The sequence below is a fragment of the Saccopteryx leptura genome, chromosome 1, assembly GCF_036850995.1.
Source record: "Saccopteryx leptura isolate mSacLep1 chromosome 1, mSacLep1_pri_phased_curated, whole genome shotgun sequence".
NCBI classification, from domain to species: domain Eukaryota; kingdom Metazoa; phylum Chordata; class Mammalia; order Chiroptera; family Emballonuridae; genus Saccopteryx; species Saccopteryx leptura.
In genome coordinates, this window is record NC_089503.1 from 157,912,627 (window position 1) to 157,926,270 (window position 13,644).

General features: G+C 37.2%; 1 protein-coding gene across 3 annotated transcripts in view; it reads left to right on the forward strand.

Moving 5' to 3' along the window:
* PRKAA1 (protein kinase AMP-activated catalytic subunit alpha 1) overlaps positions 1-13,428 on the forward strand; it is a 34,041-nt gene extending 20,613 nt beyond the window's left edge. For all 3 annotated transcript variants that reach the window (XM_066378481.1, XM_066378499.1, XM_066378489.1), the window contains 5 exons: positions 2,300-2,387; positions 4,132-4,356; positions 6,233-6,719; positions 6,823-6,949; positions 10,225-13,428. In XM_066378481.1, the coding sequence (XP_066234578.1) occupies positions 2,300-2,387; positions 4,132-4,356; positions 6,233-6,719; positions 6,823-6,949; positions 10,225-10,469 (1,172 nt within the window). In that variant the 3' untranslated portion in view covers positions 10,470-13,428. The remainder of the gene's footprint in view (positions 1-2,299; positions 2,388-4,131; positions 4,357-6,232; positions 6,720-6,822; positions 6,950-10,224) is intronic.
* The last annotated feature ends 216 nt before the right edge of the window (positions 13,429-13,644 follow it).

Sequence of the window (13,644 nt, forward strand, 5' to 3'; positions counted from 1 at the left end):
TTTTCAGATAACTTTTACATTTATGTAATAGATAAGAGTATCCCTAAGTAGGATGTCCTCACCATTTTGTTCATGAGCACACAGAAAGGAAAAAAGATAAGGAATTCTCTTTTCTTAGCTTTATGTCTTTAAAATTCAGCTTTGTGAAAGTAGGTAGACATTTTAAGTGGTGGCAGCAGAGACGTCACTCAGAGAGCCTATTGTGTGAGAAGAAGTTAGCGACTGATTTCCAGTGTGTCTTTTGATCAATTTTGGAACAAGAGGAAAGAGACTGGGATGGAGTTATTCAAACTTTGAAAGCCAGAAGATAAATTATAGGAACAAAAATATTTAGAAAAAAGCAGGTCATTGCCTAACCAGGTGGTGGCGCAGTGGATAGAACATTGGACTGGGATGTGGAGGATCCAGGTTCGAGACCCCAAGGTCACCAGCTTGAGTGCGGGCTCATCTGGTTTGAGCAGAGCTCACCAGCTTGGACCCAAGGTTACTGGCTGGAGCAAGGGGTTACTCCAGGGGTCCCCAAACTTTTTACGCAGGGGGCCAGTTCACTCTCCCTCAGACCATTGAAGGGCCGGACTATAAAAAAAACTATGAACAAATCTTTATGCACACTGCACATATCTTATTTTAAAGTAAAAAATCAAAACGAGAACAATACAATATTTAAAATAAAGAACAAGTAAATTTAAATCAACAAACTGACCAGTATTTCAATGGGAACTATGGGCCTGCTTTTGGCTACTGAGATGGTCAATGTCCGGTCCCATATTTTTGTCACTGCTAGCCGTACAAGTGATATGACGCGCTTCCCAAGCCATGACGCGTGCGTCCCGCGTCACTGGAAGTAGTACTGTATGTGAGCGATGCCGTGCTTTGCGTCCCTCAGACCATTGGAGGGCTGGACTATAAAAATGAAATGGCTCATGAGATATAAAGGGGCACCTCTTTCACTGACGACCAATGCAGCGGAGGCCGGATATATGGCCTCAGGGGGCCACATGCGGCCTGCAGGTTGTAGTTTGGGGATCCCTGGGTTACTCGGTCTGCTGAAGGCCCACGGTCAAGGCACATATGAGAAAGCAATCAATGAACAACTCATGTGTCACAACGAAAAACTAATGATTGATGCTTCTCATCTCTCTCTGTTCCTGTCTGTCTGTCCCTATCTATCCCTCTCTCTGACTCTCTCTTTGACTCTTTCTCTGTCTCTGTAAAAAAATTAAAAAGAAAAATAAAGAATATGTTCCAAATGTGAAAGAGAAGAAAACTTAATTGATCCGACAAAATCTGAGGTAAAATAACTAGATAGGCTACAAAAATGAAGACTGTACTATGTTCATAATAAATACAGTGCAGAGGATGAAAGAGGGGAACTCTACAAAGGAAGGTTAGGGGAGTCAAGGCATAGTTCCAGTTAAACATGGCAGACCGAATCTTCTCCACTCCCTGAAACATTACTAAAATGACATTAGTACACAGGACAAAAACAAACAAAAAACTAGGTTATTGGTTGAAAATCAGTTTCAACTCGAAAAACGTAATTTCAGCCATGAGGAACATTATTTGGATTGCAGAACTGAATTTACTTTCTGTTATTTCCTGAGTAAGTTACTGTTGACCTGGTGAAGTCTAGGAGAAAGAAAGGAGATCTGCAGCCTTGTTTGCATAGCTGCCTTTCAAATCTGAGGAGGTTCTAATCACTGTTTTCCTCAGCTTTGAATATTCGTATTTTTCAAAGTGTAGAGATGAACTGAACAGTGCCAGCCAACCCTGACCTACGATTTTTGTTTTTGGTAACTGACTAAATTATTTGACTTCTTTATACCTCAGTTGTCATAATTATTTTTATAGAGTACATTTTTGAGAAGACAGGTATCATTTTGGAGAACTCTGAGGAAACTTTGATTTTCAAAATTATTATATCTTATTAAAGAATCAGAACAGGAGTAAAGAGAAACTTTCATTTTTAATTCTTCTCTGTTCTAAATTTCTTTCTAGTAATTTCTGTATTAATAAAATTTAAACATGCCAAGTTTATTCTAGTAAGCACAATGACTAATAGCTTAATATATGCTTATTAAACTCCAAAAATGCATTAACTTTAAATGTTGAAGTAGATTACAAATTTTAGGGCCTAGTGGCAAAATATTTGGGAACAGTAAAGACTGAAGGATTTTGTTGGAGCAAAGAATAAAAAGATTTATTACCATGATGCAAACTCAATTGTATTGTTGAATGGAGTGGTGCTTTTATTTTTGTCGTTGGGAAAGCTTGAGGACTTGATTTTGTGCATTTTCAGGTCTTTCAAACATGATGTCAGATGGTGAATTTTTAAGAACAAGCTGTGGATCACCCAACTATGCTGCACCAGAAGTAATTTCAGGAAGGTTAGTATCTGATACTCCCTTCCCTCAGAACATCTGTCACTGTCCTTTTCTCCTAGATTTTGTTAGTCTGTAGTGCCTGTTGTGTTTAATTGTAGTGAAGGGAAAGACATTTAACATCATTCTTTTCTTATCCAGCAAGTGTTCTGTTTTAATAACAAAACATAATTAACGACTCCATTTATAGAGGAGAATTTTGGTATGCAAAGTCAGTATTATATTAAAGTAGTTAGATGAGAGTACTTATATTTTTCTTCCAGGGGTGGGAGAAATTGAAGGTTTAAAACTAATGAGTTTTAAAGATAGGTCAGACATTAAAAACTTGAAGAATACAGAAATAGCAAGTAGTTAGAAGTGGTTTACTGTTTACTTAAATGAAGGATTAAAAGTGTAATGTATAGCTTTAATTTTTTAAATAGATGGTACTTTGTAGTAGCTTAAAGTTTTATGTTAAGGTGTCCTGGAGAATTGGACTAAACTATTAATAAAATCCTCAGACTTCATTTATTTTGAATTTTCATTTTAAAAATCTTTTAGAGACTGTAATATTATAAGAATTTTGACCTCTCATTTTATTAACCTGTTGTTTGAGAAGATGAGAATCTTGCAAGGTATAGTTATTTGAATAGTTGACAGGGAAATTTAGTATTTTTAAAGAGTAACTGTTCTTCACTATACCCCTGAAATTCAAACCAGAAAGTTGATTTTATTTACTAGTTTTTATAATTCGCTTTTAAGAACTTTTATTCAAACCACATTTCTTTGTTTGAATATTTCACATCTTGATTAATTCATATGCAGAAATATAGTACTTTCTTCTTATTGTCATAAGTTTGCTTGCCTAACCTCCTTAAAGAAATTATATTTCTGTAAACTAATGTCTATGAATAAGGCAGAATATCCTAATTTTAGATTTATCAAGTTATATAATTTTGTATTAACAATGTTAAAAATTCCTTTAAAATTATTTCATTTGTATTGTCTAAAGTCTTTTGGGAAGAAAACAATTCTGAACCTAGATTCAGGTGGCTGGGTTAAATAAATAAAAATAAATGTATTGTAATTATGTGTACACACAGTGGGCCATGACTGAAGTCTTGATTTTCCTGGTTGGTAAAGGCCTTTCTGTAAGGTCTGGATGAATGGAAACTTTTACTTTCAAACTGGTTTTTGATCATTTCCACAATTTATTTGACCAATTTAAAGAACTCCTTTTTCTGAATCCAAACTTCAATTGCTTACTTAACTAGTCAGCAGCTTGTTTAGTCGGTTGACTACAGTGTATTGCACATAGAATCTTCTGTGAGCCAGTTAGCTTGGCTTCCTTCCATAGCCGTAGGCCCCTTTACCTTGCGAGGTCTTGGGTTAAGGGGAGAGTGGATTTAGAGTCCATCAGGAAAGAACATTCGCAGTTGATGAAAGTAACCAAACAACAGTGGTTTCAAATTCACTGATATGTTTGTTCAAGGTTTGGCCCTATGGGTTGGTTCTCATGAGGCTCATGGTAAGGTAGTTGAAACAATTTTAGTATAGTCTATAACTTTAAAAAGTGCTTGACTTTTGTTTTCAAAGAAAATACTGATAGAATTAGTATAAAATCTTTCCATGTAGTATACAGCAGTGGTTACAAAAACTGTATTCTGACTAATAATTATTTATAAAGTATACATGCATAAAATTTTTGATTAAGTGATTGACTCTCAAGTTACTAGTGCTTATTTAATCCAGTGGGTGTTCTCTGTTGCAGATTGTATGCGGGTCCAGAGGTGGACATATGGAGCAGTGGCGTTATTCTCTATGCTCTGTTATGTGGAACCCTCCCATTTGATGACGACCACGTGCCAACCCTTTTTAAGAAGATATGTGATGGAATATTTTATACCCCTCAGTATTTAAATCCTTCTGTGATTAGCCTATTGAAACACATGCTACAGGTGGATCCCATGAAGAGGGCCACAATCAAAGATATCAGGTAATAAAGCAACTTGGAGATGATCCGATCCGATAGTATCGATGATATAAGTTGAAGAAAAAGTTGCTGGGCAGTATGCAGTGTTTTTGTTTTTTTTTTAAGATTTTATTTATTGATTTTTACACAGAGAAGAAGGGAGGGGGGAGGAACGAGAAGTATCAACTCATGGTTGCTTTACTTCAGTTGTTCATTGATTGTCATATATGCCTTGACCAGGCAAGCCCAGGGTTTCGAACTGGCGACCTCAGCATTGAGGTCAGCACTCTATCCACTGTGCCACCACACACCAGGCAATATGTATTGTTTTTATGTTAAAAAGATGATGTATAGAAACATTTATTTTGTTACTTAAAAATACACACAATACTGGCTACCTTAGGGAAGGAGGATTGGTAGGAGGACAGCACATTTTTCTGAGATGGAGGGACAAGGAAGAGAGAAATCAGATGCGCATCTGGGAATAGTAGATGAGAATGCATTAGGGCAGGGGTCCCCAAACTTTTTACACAGGGGGCCAGTTCACTGTCCCTCAGACCATTGAAGGGCCGGACTATAAAAAAAACTATGAACAAATCCCTATGCACACTGCACATATCTTATTTTAAAGTAAAAAACCAAAATGGGAACAAATACAATATTTAAAATAAAGAACAAGTAAATTTAAATCAACAAACTGACCAGTATTTCAATGGGAACTATGGGCCTGCTTTTGGCTAATGAGATGGTCAATGTCTGATCCCATATTTGTCACTGCTAGCCATAACAAGTGATATGAGGCGCTTCCGGAGCCATGACACGTGCGTCTCGCGTCACCGGAAGTAGTACTGTATGTGAGCCACGCTGCGCTTTGTGGCGCTGCCACATACAGTACTCCAGGAGCACAGGATGCTGACCACCAATGAAAGAGGTGCCCCTTCTGGAAGTGCGGTGGGGGCTGGATAAATGGCCTCAGGGGGCCGCATGCGGCCCACAGGCTGTAGTTTGGGGATCCCTGCATTAGGGCAACAAAGAAGGAGGAGAGATTATGAGAATTTACAGAGCTTCCTTCATATTCTGTAGACCAGAAAGAAAAGAGACCACAGAGGCCAGGGTGTGATTTTTCCAACCAATGAAAGGACAGATCATTTTTTAAAATTTATATTTTAAACTGTCTTAAGTGAGAGACGCTGCCTTTTCTTGTTTTACACATTTTTTTCTCAATTAAATGTAATCTGAAGAATACACATTTCTTTTCCTTTGACCACAGCAGTGCTTGCTTTCTCCCTCTTAAAATTCGAGGTGATTTGCAGCATTCCCCTGATGTTTACAATGAAATGTGAGTCCAAAAAGGAAAATCTCCATTTAAAAAATGATAATGGCCCTGGCCGGTTGGCTCAGCGGTAGAGCGTCGGCCTAGCGTGCGGAGGACCCGGGTTCGATTCCCGGCCAGGGCACACAGGAGAAGCGCCCATTTGCTTCTCCACCCCTCCGCCGCACTTTCCTCTCTGTCTCTCTCTTCCCCTCCCGCAGCCAAGGCTCCATTGGAGCAAAGATGGCCTGGGCACTGGGGATGGCTCTGTGGCCTCTGCCCCAGGCGCTAGAGTGGCTCTGGTCACAATATGGTGACGCCCAGGATGGGCAGAGCATCGCCCCCTGGTGGGCAGAGCGTCGCCCCATGGTGGGCGTGCCGGGTGGATCCCGGTCGGGCGCATGCGGGAGTCTGTCTGACTGTCTCTCCCCGTTTCCAGCTTCAGAAAAATGAAAAAAAAAAAAAAAAAAAAATGATAATGCAGTATGAGTAATAATATAAATACATTTCTATCCTAAATTCCCCAAACGGTCACTTTCAGTCTCCTCTACTCAAAATCCTTCTCCTGGCCCTACCTTTTTCTTCCAGGGAACATGAATGGTTTAAACAGGATCTTCCCAAATATCTCTTTCCTGAGGATCCGTCATATAGTTCAACCATGATTGATGACGAAGCCTTAAAGGAGGTGTGTGAGAAGTTTGAGTGCTCAGAAGAGGAGGTCCTCAGCTGCCTCTATAACAGAAACCACCAGGATCCGTTGGCAGTCGCCTACCACCTCATAATAGATAACAGGAGAATAATGAATGAGGCCAAAGATTTCTACCTGGCGACAAGCCCACCTGATTCTTTTCTTGATGACCATCACTTGACGCGGCCCCATCCTGAGCGAGTACCCTTCTTGGTTGCTGAAACACCAAGGACACGCCATACCCTCGATGAACTAAATCCACAGAAATCCAAACACCAAGGTGTAAGGAAAGCAAAATGGCATCTGGGAATTAGAAGTCAAAGTCGACCAAATGATATCATGGCAGAAGTTTGTAGAGCAATTAAACAGCTGGATTATGAATGGAAGGTAGGAAAGAAAGAGCATTCTGATTGTTAACATGTTTGGCAGACTTGTTGTGTTTTATAGAAAAATTGATTTTGACTTTGTTTATGTTCATACCATATGCTAGGTTGTAAACCCATATTATTTGCGTGTTCGAAGGAAGAATCCTGTGACAAGTACATACTCCAAAATGAGTCTACAGTTATACCAAGTGGATAGTAGAACGTATTTATTGGATTTCCGAAGTATTGATGGTATGTACATCACAATACACCATAGATGACATTAGACCTTGTTCCCTAACTTGGCTTTTTAGTCTTTAATTCTTTTGAAACTTCTTGAATTGTTCCTAGTAATCCAATAGCAAAAGAATGTAAAATGTGAAATTTTGTGCCTTTGTGATATCAACATTTGTGAATCTTGCTATTCTTTTTTTTTTTTTTTTTTTTTGTATTTTTTCCAAGTTAAGAAACTGGCGGGAAGGCAGTCAGACAGAATCCCGCATGCACCCAACCGGGATCCGCCCGGCATGCCCACCAGGATGTTGCTCCGCTGAGGCAGGCACCCTTGTAGCGCCTGAGGTGGAGGCCATGGAGCCGCCCTCAGCGCCCAGGCCAACTTTGTTCCAATGGAGCCTTGGCTGCGGGAGGGGAAGAGAGAGACAGAGAGGAAGGAGAGGGGGAAGAAGCAGATGGGCACTTCTCCTGTGTGCCCTGGCCGGGAATCGAACCTGGGACTTCCACACACCGGGCTGACACTCTACCGTTGAGCCAACTGGCCAGGGCTTGTAACCTTACATCGTCCTTTAAAGATTGTCTTGTAGAATCCTTAAAGCCAGATGCAGTCTGATCCTAAAGTGATAGTTTCTACCACATACCTGTTTTTTTATGTGGTTCATTTTGGTAAGATAAAATATTTTACATAGAAATAATTGTTGATATTTTGGTAAATTTTTATTAAATAATTTTTATATCTGATTTTTTAATTGATTTTAATTTATTGTGTATTTTTAAATTGGTTTTAATTTATTGTGTTTAATTTACATAGATTAAAGTGTCTCATCGAATACATCCCCCCCACCCCCGTGTATATCTGATATTTAATAAAGTTTTTATTTTTTATTAAAGGAGTATAGTTATTAACTTTTAGAGTTTAGTGACAAGGTACTGTAAATAGATTGGATTAGTAGCCCACAGGACAAGAATTACTTGCTGAGTACAGTTTCTTGCAGAAAGGAGTATAGTTATTAACTTCTAGAGTTTAGTGACAAGGTACTGTAAATAGATTGGATTAGTAGCCCACAGGACAAGAATTACTTGCTGAGTACAGTTTCTTGCAGGACATTTGAGAGAGAAATTTTTTGTACGACTTCCAGTTATTTTTCTCCCATGAACCAGCCTTTTCCTCCCAGCCTGAGACTAGAGATATAATCAGAGAGGTGCACCTTTTATAATTTTTGTGAGAGTTACATGATTCTAATATTATTTACCTTTCAATAAGTATACTTAAGTACTAGATCACAGTGTAGAAATTCAGTGTAGAATGATTCCTGGGACTAAAGCACTTTATGTCCAAGGAATGTATTGGCTAGCTAATGGTGGCATCTACCTGAATCCTAGGTTGCTGAGCATCTCAGTTACCAGCTGTGGACAACCTGACGATCACATCACCGAAATAGTTAGAATTTTAAATTAGGTCTTTTAATTGGTCATCAAAATAATAATGCTGTTGCACTGTAAAATCTTCAAGTTCCTTCTTGAATTTTATTAAAGAAACGTTAATTATGTTGAGTATTGTTTTACTCTTTCAATAGTTTGAAAATGAAAGTCTTATTTAGAAAGTACTATATATCTCTGATTACCAGTATGTACAGTTTGCCAGAATCTCCTTCTCAGCTCTGTAGGTTAACTTGAGGTAAAGTAATTGCAGAAAGCAGACACTTAGTTTTTGTTGTTGCTTTTATTTTTAAATGGGAAAAAGGTCTTAAATGCCAAAGTATCTATATGATAAACTAATACAGTAAATGGTACAGTAATCATAACATGTTTTGAAATGTCATTAACTTTTCCATAAACCTAATTTATCTTATCTATTAAAAAGCCTGTTGGAACGCCTTTGACTTGTAATTCAAGTAAATAGTTTCTCTGTTCCGTCATTATAAAATGGTGTAGCTGTATATATATGAGAGCGTTCTCACAAACAAAGCCTGTGCGTAGGTAAATGCATATGGCAGATCTTCATTGGCCAAATCAATTGACTTAAGATGTGTTGCCACTTTTGTTCATCTAAGATTGTATGGGATTGCCTGACCAGGCGGTGGCGCAGTGGATAGAGTGTCAGATTGGGATGTGGAGGACCCAGGTTCGAGACCCCGAGGTCACTAGTGTGAGCGCGGGCTCATCTGGTTTGAGCAAGGCTCACTAGCTTGAGCCCAAGGTCTCTGGCTTGAGCAAGGTATCACTTGGTCTGCTGTAGCCTCCCCGGTCAAGGCACATATGAGAAATCAATCAATGAACATCTAAAGTGCCACAGCAAAGAATTGATGCTTCTCATCTCTCTCCTTTCCTGTCTGTCCCTCTCTGTTCCTTTCTCTGTCCATCTCTCTGTCTCTGACACACACACCCCCCCAACAAAAAAAGTTGTATGGGACTGTCAGGTGAGAATTGCCTATGAATTTTTTGTCTGCTTTATGAACTTAAAAGATCATACCTACAAAGCATCAGAAAGACACAGGTTTGAGCTGTGATATGCTGACCAAACCTGTTTGTCTGCTTATCTTTATGTCCAAAGGATGTTTATCTACTAACATACTAATATACTCTGAGAATGGAATGGGTTTTACTTTTCTTACTGCATTTGGATTGAATTCTCAACCTTAGCACCTGGGTTTACCAATGCAATCAAAAGACCATTTATTGTTTTTGTATTTTGTTCCCAGCTTTAGTTTTTCCCTGCTTTTGTTCATTTCCTTGAATTTGTTCATTGTTGCTCTTTTATGAGATCTTAAATATGAAGAGAAAATGGGAGAGCAGAAAGCCCTGAGATGAGAGTTAGGAGACCCGGTTCTAGATTTCCTTCTCTGTCCATTACCTATGGCAAGTCGCTTAACTTTGGGGGTTTGTTTCCAATTTGCTAAAACAAGGAGTTGGATGAGATGGTTTCTAAGACATCTTCCAAAAGTGCATTTATGCTATGAATTCATTATAGTGGGACTTATTTTATTGCTAAGAAATGCTATTTATTCTGCCCCTAATTATTAGTTTATTTGGGCTCTTAATCTTGGATTGCAAGATTGATGAGTAGCTACGTAGCGCGCCACTCTGGATTAGCTATCGGGAGAATACACACTGTGTGTGAAAAAGAGGTGAGCAAGTTAGAACAGATGCTATGTCTCTATCTAGGAAGGTATTCAAAACAGACACACTCTTGTTTGCTGGTCAGTAGTTGTCCTCAAGAAAATTAAACACTATTAAAACATTTTTGGGGGAAGTGTAATGGATTATAATAAATTGAATTATTTTTTACCCAGATGAAATTACTGAAGCCAAATCAGGGACTGCTACACCACAGAGATCCGGATCAATTAGCAACTATCGATCTTGCCAAAGGAGCGATTCCGATGCCGAGGCTCCAGGAAAATCCGCAGAAGCGTCTCTTACCTCATCTGTGACCTCACTTGATTCCTCCCCTGTAGACTTAACTCCAAGGCCTGGCAGTCACACCATAGAATTTTTTGAGATGTGTGCAAATCTCATTAAAATTCTTGCACAGTAAACCTAAAACTTTGCTTATTTCTTTGATAGCAATAAGCATGCATAATAAATCATAGCCAAATGCTTCCACTTATAATCAAGTTATATACATAATTATAACTGAGGTTTGGCCTTTTGAAATGCATTTTGCACAGGGATTGGAACATGAGTAATATTTAAAAGCCTAATGTGCAAAAACGAATTCAGAGAATTTTGTTCATTGTTCAGTAGGCGTAGAGCATAATATACACAATGAACTAATAGGTCTCTCAGGCTCACTTGATTTTTGGCTATTTTATATTTAGTATACACAGGGCTTTGTAGAATATTAAGTTACCATAAAGGCCTTCATATATTATTACCTGTTGTGTTATATATTTGCTTCATAAATTTATCCAGTAAATATTTGCCTAGAATCCCCAGAGAACTTTATAGGTGGTTTTGTTTTCTGGGCTCCTTCTTAAGTAGCAAGTATCTTCTAACAGTAGGGACTGTCTGGATGACTTTTCCATGTCCCCCCTTAATATTCTATAGTATATGGCAAGTCACATCAAAGATATTAGACACATGAAAAGTTTTTCTTTACCTTGATTAAGTCCAAAAAGCACACAGAACTAACATGTTCAGATATTCTAGGCACTAAGTTTAATCTTGACAGTTTGTCCCGCTACATTCTGTACATAAATTGCTCTTTTCTGTCACAAAAGCTGAGCTGCATATACTGTAAATAAATCATGTTGTTTTTGCCAACAGCACAAATTCCTCTCTTCCTCCTGTCAGTCAGTATTGAGTGTATGCAAACACTTCTTGTCCTTCTACTGTGTATCTTTTAAATTGATTCGGTGCACAGAAAAGACTCTCTTACACACCATTTAAATGTTCAGATACTTTTTGTCCCAGATTTGATTCTAGACTTTTATACATGTGTATCTGCCACTTGGCTTCAACACTGTTAACATGTTGGTTGCCATGTTTGCTTTCTATGTATTTAGAGAGCATGTATGTATTTGTGTGTACAGGTACAGTTACACACGTGTGTGCATGTGCTCTTCTTTGAACCTTTTGGATGTTGCAGACGTACTTGCCACCCCTCCACACCTCAAGCATGTTTTAAAAATGATGATAATGTCCTTTAAAAAGTGTCCTGCTATAAAAATAATCCCTGATGTCGTCTAATCATGCATATTTAGAGTTCCCCAGTTCTCCAAATTTCTTTTATAGCTAGTTATTTCAAACCAGATTCAGTTATGTCTCCTTAGTGAGGAATGACATTATTTCAATAAAATATGGAACAGATTGATAGTCACATTTGTTTTGAATTTTAATTACTCTTTAAAAAGTAGCATTATGGGAACTACCTAAAGATGCTTAATGTTCCTAAAATTTCTGATTTCTATTTGTCTCGCTTTTAGTAACAGTGTTACATAATAGGTGTAAATGAAGATTTAAAGTCACCTTTAATATTGGTATCATGTGTATGCTAATAAAAAGTATTACCTATATTTGCCTTATACTATATATTTTAACTGCAAGAAATGGACTTTTCCCTATGAATCATTTTTCCATTGCAACAGCTATCTTCTTTTCTCTTTTAAGAGTATTTGTTAATGTCGAGTTTTCTTTTTTGGCAAATACATTGAGCACCTGTGTAATTAGGCCATAATGTACTCAGATGTCGTGATAGCTAGCATAGTTACTTGTAGTTGTAAATTTGGCTCCAGTATCCGTAGAAACATTCACTGAATTAAAAAAAACAAACCCTTGGCTTCTTTTTGTCCAGGACTTGTTCTATTCAATTTAAAATCTGAAAGCTGTATAAAATAATAGGAGTTCCATTTAAATATAAGTTCAAAACTGTATTTTAACTTGTATGTGGCCCTCTGTTTTGAAGATACCGATTTTACGTAGGCTCTCTAAATACAGCATTGTTCCTGATGTTAACAGAAGACTGTATTTTTAAAGTTACAAATTTGTATATAGAACTAAGACATTGTTATAATGTCTCTATAAGCTGTTGTGGGGAGGGGAGTACAAAAGGAGGAACCAATTAAATAGGACCTTCTAAAAATTGTTAATTTTGTAAACTTTGCTTCTTTTTAAGTTATTGTTATTCCTTTTAGTTACTGAGTTTTATTTTGAAGATATTTAAATATTGCACTTGTACAAATAGTATGATAAATGCACAGACTATTGCAGTAAATTCTTTTTTAAGCTGGGGTATTTGAAATGACAACTTTTGGTTGAGTATGTAAAGGTTGCATCAGAATTTTCACAAATTTATTGTAGTTTGCAAATTCTTACTAATTGAAGATGTAAAGGAGTCAATGCAAATGATTTTTAATCTTTTTTTATTATCTTTTCAGCAATTTATATTTTTTGTGATTTTATGCAACCATATTTTTACTTTGTTTTGACAACTGAAAGATGTATAAGGTTTTTGCCAGAAATGTACTATATACATAGTTTTAAATATAGCAGATTTTACTGATATGTAAAAATTTTGCCATTAAAATAAATGATTTCTCACTAAGAGGAACTTTTCTACCAGGTTGGGGAATATGGGAGCTTAATATATCTAATTTAAAATAATTTCACTGAAATAAACTCCATTGCTTTTACTTTGATTATATTTTTCTCTTGAAATGCTTTTATAGTTTTTCAGAGTTTTAAATGATTTTATATAAAAAGTACTGCCCTTTCATACCTCTGTTCTGCCCTTTTTGACCTTGTAGCGATACCGTTCGCCTTGAATTAATGCTTGGTGGACTATGGCTATGTGTAGAACGCCATGTGCTCTGACTGGCACCTGCACCTTTGGAATGAAAGAAAAATGTATATTGTTGAAATCTTTTCCCCTTACTTCCTTCCTTTGCCCATATCCACAACAGAAATCTCATTTTCATGTGAGTTCTGATCAGATGTGTAAAATTTAAAATACTTTGTTTTAGAAAATGGATAATAAAGAAAAACATCATTTTTCATCTGTTACAATGTGCTTAACTTTTTTAACCTCTGGGAAAACTAAGTGGAAAAAACAAAACAACACTTCTTTAGAACTGACCATCTGTGCACCTTCCTTTTAAAGCAACATGCCTACATATAAATTATGTACTTGAACATTTTAGTACTCAAATGTAACTTTTCTCTCAACTAAATTAGTTTTGATTCCAACACTAGATTTAGTTAAAATTCCACTA